Source organism: Magnolia sinica, chromosome 5 (genome assembly GCF_029962835.1).
Source record: "Magnolia sinica isolate HGM2019 chromosome 5, MsV1, whole genome shotgun sequence".
NCBI lineage: Eukaryota > Viridiplantae > Streptophyta > Magnoliopsida > Magnoliales > Magnoliaceae > Magnolia > Magnolia sinica.
In genome coordinates this window covers 112,761,560-112,782,648 of record NC_080577.1, presented here as the reverse complement: position 1 = coordinate 112,782,648, position 21,089 = coordinate 112,761,560, and the positions used below count along the sequence as shown (strand labels likewise).

General features: G+C 40.5%; 2 protein-coding genes across 4 annotated transcripts in view; one reads left to right on the top strand and one right to left on the bottom strand.

Moving 5' to 3' along the window:
- The first annotated feature begins 3,006 nt into the window (after positions 1 to 3,006).
- LOC131246766 (agamous-like MADS-box protein MADS4) overlaps positions 3,007 to 21,089 on the top strand; it is a 62,683-nt gene continuing 44,600 nt past the window's right edge. Inside the window, exon 1 of one of the 3 annotated variants that reach the window (XM_058247156.1) lies at positions 3,007 to 3,267. In XM_058247156.1, coding sequence (XP_058103139.1) covers positions 3,083 to 3,267 — 185 coding nt within the window. In that variant the 5' untranslated portion in view covers positions 3,007 to 3,082. The remainder of the gene's footprint in view (positions 3,268 to 21,089) is intronic. The other 2 variants (XR_009171496.1, XM_058247155.1) reach the window with 2 other exon arrangements.
- Positions 9,798 to 10,387, bottom strand: LOC131246767 (ubiquitin-ribosomal protein eL40 fusion protein-like). Its single transcript, XM_058247157.1, has one exon. The coding sequence runs from the start codon at positions 10,348 to 10,350 to the stop codon at positions 9,964 to 9,966; it is 387 nt and encodes a 128-aa protein (XP_058103140.1). The 5' UTR covers positions 10,351 to 10,387; the 3' UTR covers positions 9,798 to 9,963.

Below are 21,089 nucleotides of genomic sequence, written 5' to 3'. Positions count from 1 at the left end.
TCCACGCTAAAGGTCAACCCCTAATGATAAATAACCCACATCCAAAATGGACGGGTATGATGAATGACCCACTTCAAAGGTGAGGTTCACACGATGGACGGTCCACATTAAAGTTGAGCTCCACATGATGGGCAATGGACATTAAAGTTGGGTCCCATATGATGGATGGCCCACATTGAGGTGGCCCCACATGATGGACGGTCCACAACAAAGGTCAATCCTTAATGACGAATGGCCCACATCCAAAGCGAGCCCCACATGATGGGTAACCTGCATTGAAAGCGAGGCCCACATGATGGACAATCCACATCAAAGGTGGGCTCCACATGATGGGCAATTAATAATGGTGGGGCCCCACATGATGGACAATCCGCATCAAAAGTTGGCCCTAATGATGAGTAACCCATATCCAAGGCGGGCCTTGCATGATGGACGATCCACATTGGAAGCGGGGCCCACATGATGGATGGTCTACATCAAAGGCAGTCTCTACATGATGGGCAATATATATTGAAGGTGGGCCCCACATGATGGCTGACAAACATCAAAGGTAGGCCCTACACAATCAATGGTGTACATTAAAGGTGGGCCCCTAATGATGAATGACCCACATCCAAGGTGGGCCCCGCATAGTGGATGATCCACATCAAAGGTGGGGCTCATGCACTGAATGGTCCATATCATAGGTTGGCCCCATGGAGGATAAATATTACTTATGATATTCGAATGCAAACATGCTTTTCTACTTTTTTGGCTGATAAGTATACTGTTTACCAATTATACTTAGATGTTCAATAAGTAGAAACTAAGATAAGGTAATTGTGGCATAAATAGCTTATCTAAAGTAACTTCCTTCCTAATGCCCCCTTAACAACCATACTTGTTCTATCACTTAAACCATCCATGGCTGCATGCAAATGTATGCTAAAAGATGCATTTATTTACCAATACAAAAAAATAAGGGGCCTATTTACAATGTAGGGAAAGTGAGGGGATATGTACAAAAGTAAGGTGTCAAGTCCAACCCCTTGGATCAGAAGCTATGGTCCATTCATTTCCAACCCATCACGTTTATGCAAAATCCAAACCTTCTAACAGATTAGCCCCGTCATGAAGACCACACTATGGGAAAATCAGTCCCATCCACTCATCAGGTCGACCATCGCATTAAAACAATGTCCAGCCTTTGATTAATTAAAAGTAGAAATGTGGTCCACCTGATGAGTGAATGTGAATGAGTTTTGCACAAGGCAATCCTATTGATGCTGCCAACCTTGTTGACGGGTTGGATGTCACTCACATAAAAATTTAGAAGCTGTTAATTAGGTGGATGGTAACTTATGGTCCAAGTTGTTGGACCATTCCGTAAACAAATGAAAAGTGGGAAATTTTGAGCCCGTTCAACTAAAACATCCTAGAACTATCCCTCCACCGTACACGTGGAAGAGAGAGAAACCAATCCGTATATCCTATCCGACACATCATGAACGGACACAACGTTGAAAAAAAGAAAAAGAGACCACATCAATTGGATTATCCAGACCATCCAATCAGCTACGCACTCAATCTCCGTCCTCACAAGTGTCACATCTATATAACATGCCGATCGGTTTATCTAGTGCGCCCCATCACGTAAGTGCCATAAAAGCCACTTTCAAACTACAAATGTACTGTAAAATAATTAACAGCAGCCATTCAATGGACCATATTCTTTTAAATGGACCACAAGCAGCGACTGTATGCATTCATGGGACAATATCTTTTAATTAGACCATAACAATATACTGTCCTTGTAATTTATGGTATGACCTACCTGATGAACGGTTTAGATTTTCTATATGTTGTTTCCTTGAGCATATTTCTAAATTCAGGACACAGACATTTGGTGTCCGCGAGGAACACAGAAGCGTTGTCAGTTAAAATTAGTTCCTAAGTTGGCGTTGATGGCTGTTAATGTCCGAAATCGCAAAAGCAAGAAGATAGTGAATAAATACAGGGGATTGATATGATACTCGAGCAGCGTAGGACACTTGGTACGCCGAAACTCAGAAGTTCTTTACGTATTAATATTTACTTAATTAAACCGATCATATTCTGGGACCCATCGTATTCAAGTAACAGGACCAAAATCAGATCACTTGAACATCATTAGCCTTTGATTCTTTGACACTTAATTATAGAAATTGGACCATTGGTTTAATTTTCGACCGTCAAATAAATGTAGTCCAATAGATATATATAATCAATTAAGTAGTATTTTTCATTTCATGATAATATAAGCTAGAAAGAATGATTTGGACAGTTTAATGTCCCTTACTTGTAATCATTTGGTCAAGGGTCCGAGTATCCACAGGTGGTGAAATACCACCAGCGTGAGTGTGTGGGGGCAGCGTGAGTGTGTGTGCGTGTGAAAAAATAAAAAAGTGTATGCGTATCATCCATCACACTCTGACAGAGTATCAAAGTTTTTATTTAAGAATATCATACTCTACGCACATCATTCGCTGCTTCACATGTGCGAACCTCCCATACGTATTTATTCATGTACTCAAATCCAAACCGTCCAAAATACGGGCCCCAACATGTACGGATAACGAACATTGATTAAACATCAATAACCATCTTCTTCACAACGTTTGATTTCAGTACCTAAGCCGTTAGATCCTTTTCCTTTCAACCATCCATTACCTGCACAAGGAATAGACTAAGAAGAGAAAACTCCACGTACCTTTTAACTATTCATTATCAAAGGTGGGGTCCTGCAGGTTTAACGGTTTGGATATATGTTTATAAATAAAAAGACAATGAAGCTGCTGGCATGCTTGAGTATGAAACTTCCGTCATCCGTCGGTGTACAATGAAATTCCTGAAAAGGGTCGATCAGGGCGAAAATGGAGGGGTTTCAGATGCCCAACGCCTAGCAACTCCCTTCAGTATAAATACATACTAGCTTCACTCTCAAAACCGGAAAAAAAAAAAAAAAAAATACTCTCTCTCTCTCTCTCTCTCTCTCTCTCTCTCTCTCTCTCTCTCTCTCTCTCTCTCTCTTTTTCTCTCTCTCTCTCTCTCTCTCTCTGCTGAAATGGGAAGAGGAAGGGTAGAGCTGAAGCGGATCGAGAACAAAATCAATCGCCAGGTGACTTTCGCCAAACGCCGAAACGGGCTTTTGAAGAAAGCCTACGAACTCTCTGTTCTCTGCGATGCTGAGGTGGCTCTCATCATCTTCTCCAATAGAGGAAAGCTCTACGAGTTTTGCAGCAGCTCCAGGTAAAAAATTCCACAAAATGCGAAAAAAAGGAGGGGAATGAAAAAAATCTGACATTTTCTAGCTGCTGATTCGTTTTCTCTTCCGTTCTAACCGTTTCTTAGCTTATGGAAGCTGCTTTGGTGATACAAGTGCAAAAATATGGTCTCTTATGTCTTGCTTTTCTGGTTTTTGCTCGTCAGAGCTGTTTGAGCTTTGTTTGATTGTTTGATTTCAGATCTGGAATGAGAAGTTGAGCAGAATAAATGCGTTTTACCTCGGAAAAAATTGCTCGTTTTTTGTTCGTTTGATCGTTTTGATTTAGATCTTGAACGTGAAACTGAGGAGGACATCAGATCAGCTGGGAGAGGACCTGAAATCTCATAGTTTTTCCTTCTTCTTCTTCTTCTTCTTCTTCTTGTTTTTTGTTTTTGTTTTTTCTCTTGTTTTGCTTTATTTGATTTGACTGCTGAGAATGCTTGTTTTTTGAGATTTCCTAGGTTTTTGTATTCTTTTTTTATTATTTATATGGAAGAACGAGCCCGATCTGAGGATCTGTGATTGAAAAACGTCTTAGAAATGGTCTTTTCAACAGTAATGGAGCTGAGATCTTACGATCTTTTGTCTGAGATTTGAATGCATCGGATCTCGTGATTATGATTTATTTTCGTGTTTTGTACTAGAAATTTATAATCTCAGTAAGAGGGATTTCATAAAAGTCAGGGTTTTGGTTTTGGACGTGAGGTGATATGACTGATTGATGTTTATTTCAGTTCCTTTGTGTTTGCCTTTTCTTTTTAGGATTTATTAGGTTTTCTGCTTTGGTAGATTTACTTGAATTTTTGAATGTACATGCAGCGGTGAAATTTCATTTTAAGAAAAATCTGAAACTGCATTCCTTTGATCTCTCTCTCTCTCTCTCTCTCTCTCTCTCTCTCTCAGAGAGGGATTCTCGTTTTCGTGGCTTATTTTCAAAACGAGCCAAACACCTTTCGATTTAGGTTTCAGATTTATAGAAAAAATATCACTCTCCCTTTCTCTTCCATCTATCTGCCTTAGGGACTCTATTTTCTTAGATAAGTTTCAAAATTAACCAAACACCTTCTGATTGAGATTTCAGCTTTCCAGAAAATTTCTTTTTTTTTTTTCTTCTTCTTCTGTTTTTTTTTTTTTACTTTCGTCTCTCTCCCTATAAAGATTTTCTTTTTTCATATGCTAGTTTCGAAACTAGACAAAAACCTTCGTATTGATGTTTCAGATCTCTCTCTCTCTCTCTCTCTCTCTCTCTCTCTCCGAATATACATATTGCACAGATTCCATTTTCTTAGAAACTTTCCAAACTCTAACCAAAAACATATCGATCGAGATTTTAGTTTTCCAGAATATATCTCATTCTTCAATTTCCACTATTCATCCATTTAAATAGGGATGTAACATATGATATCAGTCACCCAACTACGATTATCAGTTCTATCCATATTATAGTTCCGCTATCTTATCAATCGTACCCGCGGAGTACATGTTTATCAGTGCAGATGTTATAAATTGTAGGGCGGTCCATTTCTGAAGGGTCCTAAGCTGGAAATCTCACTGATCTAATAATCGTAACCATCCAGTTGGCCACTATTGAATGGATGGTACAAAGGATATGGTCATCTGTCCAAATTCAAAGAAACAATTAGATGGTTAAGATCATTCCCTTGAAAAAACAGAAGACCTAGATTCACCCTAGGGTAGGGGCCTAATCTGGGCGGTCCGAGTTGGTCGTACATGTGTGCAAAATGAACCAGACATAACTACGTAAAAATTGGATGTAAACAGTTGATAATAAAGCCCTATTATAGGTTGCCTTGTATTAGCTAGTACTACATGCCGATATATATACACACACACGGAAATGCTCACCTGCGAACCAGTTTGTACGTACTACGTACAAACTTTTTTGAGAACCCATCATACGTGATGTGATGTGGATCCAAAATTTGAACCGTTCATGTGAAGCAGCACCTCGTGAAACCCCCCAGCCCAAGTTTTACTTTGATCTAAAACTTTGATGGGCCATGGAAAATGAAAACAGTTTCCTCCCTTGATTTGCATTTCTCTTTGCTATGGCCCACCATAATTTTAGATCGGGGTGAAAATTTGTCACATGGGGTTTCATGGGATTCCGCATCACATGGACCGTTCAGATTAGACACCCATGGCACGTGTGCAAAGGTGCGTACATGCGTAGGTGCGCAGGGGAGCATGACTCTCTCTCTCTCTCTCTCTCTCTCTCTCTCTCTCTCTCTCTCTCTCTCTCTCTCTCTATATATATATATATATATATATATATAATGGACGATTTTGTCAAAAATATCATTTGTCGCGATGCGACACTAGTTTAATATCTCTAGTAAGATTGCGTGGGTATAGACATGTTTTTTGTTTTTTTTTTTGTTTTTTAATATTTGTGTGCATTTGTTGTGTTTTTAGTACTTGTATTGTATGACTTATGAACTAGTTGAACTCATTTTTTATATAATTGCATCATTTCTGTTAGATAGCATATAGTTTAAAATTCTATACAAATGAAAATTATTATACATACTTGTTTTTTGTGATGTTGTAATGTTTTGATTTCTAAATATGTAAACATGTCTTGAAGTTTTATTGAAACGTACCACCATATTTCCAATACTTGCCTAGACAACCATATTCTCTAATGCATCAAATATTTCCTATGTGATACTAATATGTTTCCGTATATTAAGAGTGCAATCCATACATCATCGTTATTAAGTTTAGGGCCTGTTTGGTTTTCCAATTACAACTCTAAATGACTGTAAATTGGTAATGATTATTTACTTTTGTAATCGTGGGGTGACATCACTCACATTTGATTGCAATGATGATTTTACTACATTGTTTGTTTCACCTATAAATCACTGTAAAAATGGGTGTGGCATTAAAAAATGCCTCCCAAGATCTCCACTTTCGTTTGGAGGTGGCTAAAAGGAGCTATCCCAATTGATGACAGGATACAAAATAAAGAGATCTGCTTAGTTTCGAAATGCGTCTGCTACCTAGAAGGTCCAAATCAGCGGCCTAGTCACAAATCCCTTGTCCACCTTTTTACCAGCAGCAATACTGCAACAAAGGTATGGCGTCATTTCAACGGCCTCTTTGGCATAGCCCTTTTATCTCAAATTTCGGTTCAAGATAGAATGGAACAATGGTGGGCGTCTCTCCCGCTAGATAGGAGCATAACTTTGTTGCATGGTCTGACCCCATGCCTTATCCTATGGGAGATTTGAAAAGCCAGGAATGCATCCAAATTTGACGAGTGGCATGTCCCCAGCACGTCCATGATTGTCCGAGTAGAATGGTGGTTGTCATGGGTCAACAAGGGGAAAGGGCCTTCTAACTTTTTGTCGACGACCAACCGGATAATCCTAAGGGGGTTCGAGATCGCTCCGCCTTCCCCTCCTTCAAAGATTTATGAGCTAGTGAAGTGGATCAAGCCTGTCCAAGGTTGGGCTAAGTTAAACGTGGACGGGTCTGCCAAAAGGGACTCGAGGTTATCTGGAGGAGGAGGTATCTGTAGAGGGGCCAACCACAACCTATTTTCTGTGTTCTTTTTTAGTTATGGGGTGGGCCCCAACAACATCGCTGAGCTGCGAGCGGTTTATAACGAGATCATCCTATGTTTGGATCAAGGCCTATCCAAGGTGGTGGTTGAATCAGACTCAAAATTTGTGGTGGAAGCTCTCAACTGCCGTACCCAGATGGCTTGGAAGTGGAGTTATTGGTATAACCGGATAGCGGGCCTATAGAGAGGGGGAATTTTTAGTTTGTTCACATTATGAGAGAGGGTAATGACCAACAGATGGGTTGGCCAGTGAAGGTAGTGATCGGCAAGGGAGTTGCATATTTAGGGAGACCTCCGATCTCCCTCACCTCATACGTGGTCTTGTTTTGCTAGATAAGGTGGGGCTAGGTTCTATTAGAGAATCTTCGATGAGGGATGAGTTGACCTCGACTTGAGTAACTAATGTAAAGAGATTACGATAGACTGCCCAGGAGGTTTTTTTTCCTCTCCGAGGGTAGCCCGAAATGTTTATGTCCTGTAAAATTCTACAACAATCTAATCAGAATTTTCTGTTGAAAAAAAAATCACTGTAAAAATGATAGTTTTATAGTGTGAAAATATAATGATTACAATTTACCATATTTACTGTACAAGTGTATTTAACTCTTGATTTAGGAGTGATACAATTCCTGTTTCAACAAACACCTGAAAATAATAATAATTGCTTATTTACTTTGCATTTCATAAGAAATTGGAAAACCAAATAGACGCTTAAATCAAGGCTTGCACTTTTACATTAATATTTTAGTAATAAAATATTGATTTTGAGTACTCTCTTAGAATCTAGTGGATTAGTTTGTCTTTTTCTGTTTTATTTAATTTTAAAATTGATTACTCCATGTCTTATGAACACTTCTTTGGGCTTCTGTTCTTGATTTCTTTTTTATTTTCTTGTATGGTTTAAACCATTTCATGTTTGCTTTCCGCTTGATGAACTTTGTCATGAGGGCCTTGGCTTCACCTAGTTGCATTGCATTTTTTTCAACCTTACGTATCGAGTGGCTAAAAAGTCTCTGGTCATAGTAATTGAATTATTGTAATTTAGAATCCTATTGATTGGAGCCCATGACTCGGGCAAGAAACGGTACATTGCGATAATATTTTGATTCAATATCAATGTACATCCACCATTCCTAATACACCTATCATTTGCTCCATTTTTCAAATATGATCTTTAATGGAGCAACCAACTAGCAGCATATACTCTTGAAACTCAAATTCCATTGCTCTAATTTAAATCAACCACTCAAATTCCAAATTCCCCTAGTGGTCTCATGTACTTCATATGTAAGTTGAGCTCCTTGTACATGGTGCTAATAAGGACATTTCGAGCAAAGCAATTCTACTTACGTCACTTATTGTAATGTTCATCATAGCCTAATGTTCTACTAAGTTCTTATTTTCAGTAAATTGGTTCCTCTTAAACCATATCTAAAGTTTACGAAATGTCTTTCTCATGTAGATAGCATTTCAAAACACGAAACTAGCTTTCATAATTATTGTCATTAAATTTGTATCATTGAGTTGTCAAGCTATTAGTACTTTAGTGGTTATTATACATTGTAAAAAGTATCACTACCTAATTACGAGTATTGACCCTTGTCATTAGCATTTCTACATATCATGTAAATTTTCAAGTTACATAAGTAACGAATTCGTCTTAAATGAAATCTAAAAATCTACATACCTAAATGGGTAGTAGTATGGGTGGAGACACCATTTAGTGGTTGGCATGAGCTCCCGCTCAAGTTATGCATAACCTTAATTATAAGGATAACTATAACAAAATTTTGAAGTTCTAATGTTAAATGAGGTATTAATCTAATCACATTGAAAAATCATAATACCATATATAATGCAATATCATAAGAATTAATGAAAGTAATGGTAATTTGAATAATGAAGTTAAGCATCACCAATGATCATCAGTATTCATCATGGATCTAATTATCAACATTAGTCATTACGGTTGATGATGGTTCCAATCACTAGCGGACCCATGATCAATAGTGATAGGATAATTGAAAAAGATTTGCATTCTCATGCACGGACACGTGCACTTAATGATAAATCATTAGAACTTATTGAGCTGCACATTTCTTGATTATAAATAACATAAAATGTGTGGCCCCACCATACATTATCAGATTATATGACATTATCACAATATCAAGAGCTATAAATATGTTGGTTTAATCTAATTTTTTATTATGCCTTTTATTTAAATTTATCTATTGATCATCAGTATTAGAGGAGATCTAGACTATTAACCACAAAAAGGACCACATCATTGGTAAGATCTTGACAAAAAAAAAAAGTCACTTTTCCACACGTGGCCTAAATTAGGCCACAAATGATCAATTATTGGCTCAGAATAGGATACATATAATCTTAATAAAAAGTAACTCTGGCTTTCAACCGGGCTTATTATGCTTTACGCTTAGATGTGGGGCTCATACGTGCTATCCAAATGCCCTTGGATAGCTCATGATGGTCCTTGCATCATTACATAAAAGAAAAATTAGATGATATTATAAAAATCATCTATATGACATAGTAAAGGTTGTTGGGCCTAGTTTATATTTGGTCCATCTGTTAAAGGTAGTCATGGACTAGTCGACGGCGGGGTGCTCATTAGCTACCATTATTGGGGTTGGCCAGTACTGGGTCCCCCCTCCCCCGCCCCCCCCCCCCCCCCAATTTTATTTATCTATTCTCTCTCTTTCTTAGTGTAATTTTTCTATTTTTTTTTAAATATATTTGACAACTCCTTAGTTTCTCTATTCTCCAAGTTAGCCTTGATATCTCTTTTCTGTACCATCCTTCATGCACTGATATTATCTTGATTGATATAATTTTGATCTTGCTCAGAAAAGGATTTTTTCTTTTTTGTGAAAGATTTAACATAATCAAAGCAGTTAATTAATGGTCTGAACAAAAATCAAGTAGGAAACAAAATAAACAAGGGTTGGCAACAACCCATGTCGAAAATCCCAATCCATATATTTCCAATCCTCTTCAGAAACTCATTTCTAGAAGCAAAAATCTTATGTCCGATATCTAATGTTTCCTACTTCCATAATCAAATTTACTTGATGTTCTTCTTTGGCCTCAACTGGTTGTTGTGGCAACACTTCTTCTTCCTGCAGTTCATAGCCCTCGGATGTAGGCGTGCATAACATTTCTGGCAAATCATCTTATCTTGATTATATTTCCTGGCCAAAGCCATCAGAGAAGGCTCTATGATCCCACCGTGAAGCCTCAGAACAAGATGCAGAGTTGATTCTTTCTGGATATTGTAGTCGGCAAGTGTACGGCCATCTTCGAGCTGCTTCCTAGCGAAAATCAGATGCTGCTGATCGGGCTGGATTCCTTCCTTGTCCTGGATCTTGGCCTTGACATTGTCGATGGTGTCACTCGATTCAACCTCTAGGGTTATTGTCTTCCCCGTTAGGGTTTTCACGAATATCTGCATCTTCTTCTCTTCTTGTTTTGCGCGCCTCCTTTCCCTTGCTCAGAAAAGGATATGGAGACAAATGATATATTTAATTAAATAAACATTTTAAAATAATAGAATATTGGATTTCAATAGGCACTTTTACTTCAATTATAGATGCAAAGTCGACTAAATGTCCATCTTATATCACTTTAATACCACTAAAAGTTCATCTGGATGGGTAAGTCTATAAGATCTGATGGTCTATACAATATGGGGACCTTTTCTTAAAGGTTAAGATGGACTGTGAAAGCCCAATGATCCCCCTAAGCAGTACAAGATCATGGATGATCTTATCACCCCTCTTATTTTACGGTTAAGATAGCCCCTAAATTAAAATCAATAGTTTAAATCATTTATAAGGCGAACCAGATGGACAAACGGATAATAATTTCTTCCCTCCTTATTTTCTCTTTATAAACTTGTATATCTTAAGATTTTTTAGATGTTTTTTCACTAGGATGCCACATTTTTCGTGGAACAAACCACCTAACTTTGTTGATAGATAAAATAAGTTGTACGCTCATTCAGATGGGCACCACAAAAAGAAGCAGGCCTCACCTATCATATACCAAGCAAGACAACCTAAAACCGAGGAAAAGAAATGGCCATCACCATCACATGCCCCCACAACACATGGCCCTCAAAAACAGGATAGCAACAACGCCTTTATAGGCATAAAGAGACAAGCCCACAAGAACCTCCAACAGATCCCTCTTCAGCTCTCAGCAACTGTTGCAGCTTGAGAAGGACAAAGGGCAACCATAACACCACTCTGCAATCATACTGAGCACGTACTGCACAACAAAGGTAGTTGAAAAGTTAAGGTAAGAAAATCTCCTGCACACATTGGACCGAACCAGCCAAACCCGCCTCCCAACTGGAAGAGCTTGCTGCCAACAAAAGCTGAGCAAACCACCAACGCTAACTGCCAACCAACCTAAACAACAACATCATCGACATTACTCTAGACAGAACCCAGCGACACAGTAACGAATCACCCTGCACTCCATGTCCCTCCACAGTCAACCTTTCACCATCCACAGCAGTAGGAACATCCTACACTCCATGCCCCTACCACAGTTAACCTTCCACCATCCATAACCAATTCTTCCTCTCGAGACTTCATCTTCATCCTCAGTGGATCCTCTGTTCTTACCATAGATTGATTTTCCAGCATGTGATCCTAAACTTTCTTGGATACTTTCATTCAAAGTCTCTTCCAAGCTCTCAAGTTCCTCAATGATCTTGAGCAATGTCCTTTCCTCGAATAGCATCAATCTCTTTCTTTATATTAGAAGCCTTTTCGGATCTTTTAAGGATTTTGCCACATGTTTTTTTCGGCTTCTCAAAAGTTGTCCTTGATATGTTTACCAAGTTATTAGAAAATCCTTCTACTTAGGCCCCTACTTCAGGTTTCTCCTGACAATCCCTACCCTAACATTGTGTAACACTAAAGCTCCCCTAATCATTCTCGGGAGATTAGCTCGGCATATATAGAGTTTGTTGGGGCACCCTTCACTAGCCATCCTTGCTAAGGCATCCACTACCTAGCTGACTTCACAGTATGTTTGCTAAATTTTAAGATTAAGGGGGTGACACTTTTGATGGATGGCACCCAATCTGTACCAAATATTCCAGGGGCTGGATGCTCGGTGATCTCTGGCCACGTCCACTATGGTTTTGGAGTCGGCCGGTCTCGATAATAATGTTGAAAAGACCTAGATTGGAGCAAATGTCTAAGCCATCTAACATTGCCTATGGTTCCGCAATGGTGTTCGATGCTCTCCCATAATATTTATGGAATGCAAAGATTAACCGCCCTGCATGGTCCCTGCAGACTCCCCCACCACTGCTCTTGCCTGGATTTCCTCTCGATGAACCATCAACTTTCAATTTCAGCCAGTCCCTTTGCAGTTTGATCCGCTTGACAATAAGAGTTATGCTGTCGAGAGGCAGGGCGTTGCGTACTATCCCAAGTGCCTGAAGGGTGATGCTTTTCTCTAGGGAGTTCATGTCACTCTCTGGCGTAGAGAAGCTAATAGAGAATGGTTTAATGATTATAATGTGAAGAAAATAGGAGAAGATTGAGAGAGAAGAAAGAGGAGGAGAGTTTGGGAAAGATATTGCGTTAGGCTTGCTTGCCCTAACACACAATATTTTATTATAATAGAGCATATAACACACCACAGGAGAAGAGGAAAGTGTGCAAATGCATGTGTATAAATGCACTACTAACCATATATACTATACAATAACATTCTCTATACTCTCCCTCAAGTTGGAGCATAGATGCTGATCATGCCCAACTTATCACGAACACGATAAAGAGCATCTCAACTTAAGGACTTTGTAAGAACATTAGCAAATTGTTGGGATTTTTTCCTACGGAATCACACAGATCTAGATCTAGGATAGCAATCCAATAGCACCAAGCAACCACAAGAGAACACACAGATTTAATATAGAAAACCCTTGTGGAAAAAAAACCATGACACAAAGTGACAGAACTCCACTATGAAAGCATAAATTACAAAGAGAATGGACTTACCCGATTCGAACAACCTCAAATCTCACCCTTGCTACACCCTTTACACCCCTAGAAACCATTCTAGAAACCCTTAAAAACCCTTTAAGAAGCCTTAGTCATACCCTAGAAAGGCATTAGAGACCCCTATTTATAGTTTAGGAAACTCCACTTACGTACCGACTTGGAATAGTCCGAAAATCACCTTAAATTTATACAGTCCGCGCACCAGCTACGTAACCCTCGACTAGTTATGTCTAGTCCTCAACTGGTTGAAGGGCACCCTCAACCGTTCGAGCTAGCCCCTCGACTAGTCGACCAGCACGGAACTCCCAAAAACAATGCTGCTGGACTTCGAGTCGAGCGACCCTCGACTGGTCGAGTAGCCCCCTCGAATGGTCGAGCAACTCCCTCGACCGGTCGAGCAGCGCGGTAAGATTTAAGATTTAAGACATCTATTTACAACAATCTCCATCATGTCTTCAATCTTCAACCGTGTAGCTTCTTGACCTCTTCTCTTATCTCTGCATTACATCATAGCTTCTCGTGCACACTCCATCCTTCTTTTCCATCATCACCAAGCCCAGAGAAGTTGCACAAAACTTGAACTTTTCTATAGGAACGACCTTGGTAATCATGCCTTTCGGATTCATGCTGGTGTGAATCGCTTCTGTAGAGATACACCTCCTTCCACAAGCACCTGTCAGATAACATAGACATCCAACTAATTGCTCTACCCGGTAGTTCAAACGAGTAACCTGAAGTCAACTTCTTGAAATCCACACTGCCTGCGTAATCTAAATCCATATACCATACCAACTTTGTTCATGTCTTTCCAAAAGAAAAGATGTAGTCTTCTTACCATCTCACCACTACCCAATATTACTTATCGGAGTACTTATTCACAACATTGATAGCCTGTGAAATAACTAATCTAATCCAGACCATGATAAACACTGCTAACTGTATTCGAATAAAGCTCATGATATATCTTGCTTATCCTCATCAATTTTGGGACATGTCCTGAAGAAAACTTGAGGAGAGACGCGTAGGGAACGCTCTCCTGCTTTATATAGTCCATCACCTCCTTGATTAATACCTACCCAAGGTATTCTGCTTGAGATAACCAAAGCTTACTCCTCTTCCAGTCTCAATGCCGAGACTATCTTTGCAGCCCCCTAATCCTTCATCCTGAATATCCCACTTAATTGAGTCTTCAGTATATTGATTTCAGACATGTCATAATTGGTAATCTACATGTCATCGATATACAATACCTGACCCATCATGAAGGAATCAAACCTTTGCCTAGGCAATGGGCCGTACCACAACCTCCTGCAAAGTCTTTTCTCAGCCCCTTTAACTTCGAACCGCTCTGGTTGTTTCATGTAGATCTACTCTTCTAATTTCCCTTAAAGAAGTGAAGACTCCACATCCATCCTTCCAGCTCAAGATCACATTGGTCAATCAGCGCCAATCACGGATCTAATAGACACTTATTATATCGTCGACGCGAATATATCTGAGAAGTCGATCCTTTCTCTATAAGCATAACCCTTCGCCACCAACCTCGCCTTATATGTATGCTACATCCTCCTGAAGATCCACCTGCATCCAATCACTTTCCAACCCATTGAAAGCTTCACTAGCTCCCATATATTAGTCTGGTACAACGAGTCCATCACATCGCTCATAGTCACATTCAACTTCTCAGCACCAAGCTCATCTAGAGCCATCTAAACAGAAGATGAATCCCCTGCAATATTGGAGTCGTCCATGTACCTCGCCAATATCCCGCAATTATACCGTGTGATTCTTCCCACAGGTGACTGCTCACCTGCTCTGTATCTATGTCCGCGTGTCTCAGCCTTCCTGCCCTGCCCGCTCATCTAGCTATGCCCAATATGCCACACACGTGCAGAGGTGAAATCTACTACAGCAACTGCAACTTCACCTTTTGAAGTGCTCTCGATCAACCTGTACGAGTTATTGAGTCGTTACCTTTCATGATTACCCATGCCCCATTGGATACCTTAAGAGCACCATCAATACATGTGAACTTGCAGCCCATTGCCTTAAGTACACCAAGAGAAATCAGATTCTTCTTCATGTCAGGAACGTGCCTCACATCAGTCAAGGTACGCTCTGTTCCATCAAACATCTTGATACGCACCGTACCAACAGGCACAACATTACAGGCACTGTCATTGCCCATAAATACCTATCCACTTTCACACTTCCTGTAACTAGTGAACCAACTCCGATGAGGAGTCATGTGAAAAGATGCCCCTGTGTTTAGAATCCACTCGTCCTCACGATCATTGTAAAAGTGTCTGATCGTAGACACAGACAAAACATCACCATCACATTCACTCGATCCATCTGACGTGGTGGGATTGGCCTCCCTGTATGAAGCCTTAGAATCTTCTCTCTTTAATTTAGGATTTTCACAATCCTTCTTTACATGTCCTTCTATCCTACAATTCTAGCACTTTACCTTTCTTTTGCCATTGCCCTTGGATTTAGACCTAGAACTTGAAGAACATGTACCTTGTTCAGAATTCCTACCCCTATAAACAGTGTATCAGAAAATATTCTCATGTCAACGTTAAGCTTTCTCATAGCCTTCCCTTGAAGGGATGAGATAACGGTGTCGACACTTAGGGTTTTATTCATGCTGCACATTGTGTCCTTGAATGACTCATACGACGCCGAAAGAGAATTCAGCAACATACATGCTTATTCTTCATATTTCATTACTTCCTCCATATCCAACAATTTGCAAACCAATTTGTTAAAGTTGCTGATGTGAGCCTCCAAGTCTCCACCCTCTGCCATCTTAAAGTTATACCACTGCCGCTTCAAGTGTAGGCGATTTTCAGAGAATTTTTTCGGATAGACATCTTCTAACTTTGCCCATAACTTAGCCGCAGTATTCTCCCTCATGACGTTGTAGAGAACCTCATCTGTGAGACATAAACGGAGTGATGATAAGGCCTTCCTATCAAGAGTATTCCAATCATCATCGGTCGTAGTAGACTTTCACTCCTCAAAAGCACCATCTTCGCCTTGCTTGATTAAGGAACTAATCATCTTGACCTTTCATAACTCAAAATTATTTTTTCCTAAGTACTTTTCAATCTCATATCTAGTGCTTAACATTGATGTTAATCCCCAGATTCATATCTGTGCCCCAATGATTTCTCTGATACCACTTGTGTAACAACCCACGCTCACACTGTATGATATTGTCCACTCTGGGCACAGCCCGCACGATTTTGTTCTCAGGGTTCTCCCCCAAAAGGCCTCATACAGTATAGGGTGACAACCTCACATATAACCACCATAACTTCAGACAACTCTTCCGATGCGGGGACAAGGTTCCACTCCTTACTATGGGTACAGTAGCCTGCCAACTACTGGTAGCTCGCTCAGGCCCGTTAGGCCCCCCCACATCAGCGTCCGCCCATATACGCCCGCCCACATGCGCCACATAGTGACGGGGCGTCACATTATCCACCATCGAGGGCAGAGCCATCCTCGACTCTGATACCATTTATAACAGTCCAAGCCCACACTATATGATATTGTCCGCTCTGGGCACAGCCCGCATGGTTTTGTTCTTAGGGTTCTCCCTCAAAAGGCCTCATATAGTATAAGGTGACAACCTCACATATAACCACCACAACTTCAAACAACCCTTCCGATGTGGGACAAGGTTCCACTCCTTACTGTAAGTATAGTACCCTTCCAGCACAGTAGCCTGCCAACCACTGGTAGCTCGCTCAGGCCCGTTAGGCCCCACCAACATCAGCGTCCGCCCACATGCGCCTGCCCACATGCACCATACAGTGACGAGGCATCACAACTTGTTGGGATTTTTACCTGCAAAATCACACAGTTCTAGATCTAGGATAGGAATTCAATAGTACCAAGCAACCACAAGAGAACACACAGATTTAACGTGGAAAACCCTTGTGGGAAAAAAACCACGGCACAAAGCGATAGAATTCCACTATGAAAGCATAAATTATAAAGAGAAAGGACTTACCCGATTCAAACAACCTTGAATCCCACCCTTACTACAGCCTTTACACCCCTGGAAACCCTTCTAGAAAATCCTTTAGGAAGCCTTAGCCATACCCTAGAAAGGCCCTAGGACCCCTATTTATAGTTTAGGAAACTCCACTTATGCATCGACTTAGAATAGTATGAAAACTGCCTCAAATTTACGCAGTCTCAAATTTATGCAATCTGTGCACCAACTACGTAACCCTCGACTAGTCAAGCCAGGTCCTCGACTGGTCGAGTCAGCCCCTCGACTAGTCGACTGGACGGAACTCCCAAAAACAATATTGCTGGACTTCGAGTCGAGCGGCCCTCGACTGGTCGAGTAGCGTGGTAAGATACAAGATTTAAGACATCTGTTTACAACACAAATTAATCCCTAGATCGAATAAAAGGGGTGACAATTTTCTTTGAAGCTATTTCTCCCAAATAAAGTGACAATTGACCTCAATATGTTTAGTTCGCTCATGAAAAACCGGGTTACAAGCAATATGGATGGAAGTCGACCTCATTATGCTCCACCATCGCTTCTCGTGCATGCTCTGCCCTCCTATTATGCCTTCGCCAAACCCAGAGAAGTCACATAGAACTTGAACTTCTCCGTTGGAACCACCTTGGTAAGCATGTCATCTGGATTCACGCTGGTGTAAATCTTCTACAGAGTTATGCCTCCTTCTTCAAGCACCTGTCGAATAAAATAGTGATGAACATCAATGTGTTTAGTACGTGAATAATAAACAAAGTTTTTAGCCAAATTGATAGCGCTCTCGCTGTCACAATTAACCGGCACAACCACCTGCTGAAACCCCAACTGATTTATCATACCTCTCAAATAAATGCCTTCTTTAAATGCTTCCGTCACTTCTATATACTGTTCACTCCCCAAGTATAGGTTTGTGATGTAGTAATAAACTCGGTAAGACCGAGGTCGAATCCACAGGGACTGAAACTTGTACGTTTCCTGAAACTAGGTAGAAATAGAATTAGCCTAAGATGCAATCTAAATCAAATAGAATTTAAGGAATAATTATGGAATAATTATCTAAAACTTAAGGAATTCAGAGGAAGAAAACTAGGGATTCAGAGGATCCACTTGTAGAGATCAGGGAGATCTTATGCCTGCTTCAAAAATCATGAAAATTAAACTGAACTTCTTCTAATATAATTTTAAAGAGATGAAACGTATATGAATTAGAATAGATTCCATCACCAAACCATGCCCAGGAGACAAAGTCAACAACAGAATTAAATTAATTACCAACCAATCAGATGATTATGAAGGTTAGGAAGGGTACCGACATCCGACCATGCCCAGGAGACGATGGCGAACAACAGGGCTTCCTGACGTCATAATCAAAATAAGGAAAAAGAAATACTCAAAGCCATTGCAAACCCATTGTAATTTCAGTCATAACAGGCCATTAAAAACTAAAAATATTCCCATAATAAAATTAAATCAAAAACCCCTTCAATCTAAACAAAAGGCACAAGCAACAAGTTCTCCCATCACGCTACAAGCTTCACCTCTTAGCCCTAGCTAAGAGGTTTAGCCCAACATGATCGGGCTTAATCTCTCAACTAATAATAAAAAATTAAAAATTAAAAATTAAAACTTAAAAAACAAACTCTCTATGCAGACGTCCAGCCCCAAGCCTTAGATCCCTGCCCTTTCTCGTTTCTTCCCTCCGATCCCCTGGCCTCCTCACGTGCTTCTCCTCTTATACTCTGCTGTAGGTCGGCTCGAGTCCAAGAACTTCATGCGAAAGTTCCCTTACGCAGCCCAGTAATGTGCGAAAGAGCCATGCGAAACTACTCACCTTCTGGAGAAGAATTCCGGTGCGAAATCAATTCATCTCTTGATTCTGATATCTTGGCTAGGGTTATGGCCACCTGTTGTAACATGTGTACGGTCCAGATCATGGATCCGACCATCAATACGATCGCACAATGACCCACGAAAGTCGTTTGCGTCTGGCCGTGCGTAATGCGTAAACCTTACGCTGTTGAAGTCGGTGGGCCCATGATTGATGTCAGACGAGAAATCCGACCCGTCCATTGAATTGCTCTCAAAATTTCAGTCGAGAAGGAGTATTTTTTTCTCAGGTTTAGTGCAGCCCATCAATTGAAACAGTTCCTCCGTCTATCTTCCGTTCGGACGATCAAAAACCGATCTCCGATGCATTTTGAAATCTATTCACCTAGGCCTAAGTGAGAGGAGCGGTTTGAGTCTCATAAACGGTTCAGATCTGACCGTTGATGTACGGTGTTGGCCCAAAGAGATCCGCCGCAAGTCCCTGTTCAAGCTTCCACAGCAGAGACCGAAACGGAAGGCTCTGATGAGAGTTGGTGGGGTCCACGTACTTGGTATCTTCGAAATCCACTGCGTCAATTGTCTTTACAACGAAATTTCAGCTGGATGTGTCCGGCTTTAGAATGTTATGGACGCGGACAAACGTGGTAATCACGCTGCAATCAGTGCAGGGCTGTCCGTTTGTGACTGTTGAAACCAGCATGTATGGGTGCATGGGTATATAATATCAACATGAGTTTGGCTAAATCGAGCCCCTCTGCATGATGGACGGCTCGGATTGAGCATTTGGACCATGATGATGGCCCACTGAGATCTCCGACAGTCTCTGTTTCATACCAGAAATAGAGTTCCGTTTGTTTTGAAGAAGAGACGTCCCTGTTGCCATGCACTCTTAGTGCAAAAAGTGTACTGTGTACACTGTATAATGATTATGAGAAATCCACACCATCCATCTTGTTCCCCATTTCATTTGAGCCGTGGGGGCCGAAGTTAAAGCGTATCTGGACAGCGGGTGGGCCCTAAATCAGGATTTTATGGACTGATCTGTTAGTTCAGCAACTTTCACGAGGATCCAATGGCTGAAATTTGACGTGTACGGTTAGTTCTTGGTCCTCGAGCCATGTATAAAGTTTCGAGCCAAACAGATGATGGAAACCCAGTGATCTTGCATTCTGGCTGACTTTCAGGCCACTTGAGCTTCAGTTTCTCAATTTTCTCGGACCCCTGGCATGTAATTTCTTCGATCTTTGTCCCCTGGAGTCCTTCCCTTGCCTTGGTGCATTCTGAACGTTAAATCCATACTTTTAGCATCCTTTTTCAGTCCATGCTCGTAAATACACCTTGCATCACAAACACGATTAAACTGGTGCATTAAATAGTATCATGTCCATAAATTCAGGTAATAATTGGGTCTGATATGCAATATTTGACCCTCAACATATACTCTACTTCAGTTGTGAAAAAAGACACCATATACTGAAGCTTAGACATCTAACTAATTGCTCCATATGATAATACAAACGTGTAAGCTAAAGTCAACTTTCTGGAATCCACACTGTCTGCATAATCTGAATCCATATACCCAACTAACTTGGTCCTTGTCTTCTCAAAATTTAAGACGTAGTCTATTGTACCTCGAATATATAGAAGTAGCAATTTCACCACTTCCTAATGTTACTTGCCGGGGTTTGACAGCTATCTGCTCACAACACTGATTATTTGTGAAATATCCAGTCTACTACAAACCATGGCATATATTAAACAGCCAACCGCATTCGAATAAGGCACATGAGACATTTCGTGCTTTTCCTCATCTGTTTTGGGACATTATTCTGAGGAAAGCTTGAAGTGGGTCGCATGGGGAACACTGACCGACTTTTCCTTGTCAATCTCATACTTGATCAATACTTTCTCAGGGTATTCTTTCTAAGATAACCAAAGCCTACTCCTCTTCCTGTCTCTGTGAATATCTATACCAAGAACCCTCTTTGCAGCCCCTAGATCTTTCATCTCGAATGTCCCGAATAACTGAGCCTTCAGTACATCAATATAAGACATGTCATAACTAGAGATCAACATATCATCAATATACAATACCAGGATGATAAACTTGTCATCACTCAGTGTCTTGTAATAGACACAATGATCATATTCACTCCTAGTAAATTTCTAACTCGACATGAAAGAGTCAAATTTTTTATACCGCTGCCCAGGCTAGGCGACTGTTTCAGGCCGTACAATGACCTCATTAACCTATAAACCTTATTCTCTGTTCCCTTTAACTTCGTAGCCTTCTTGTTGCTTCATGTAGAT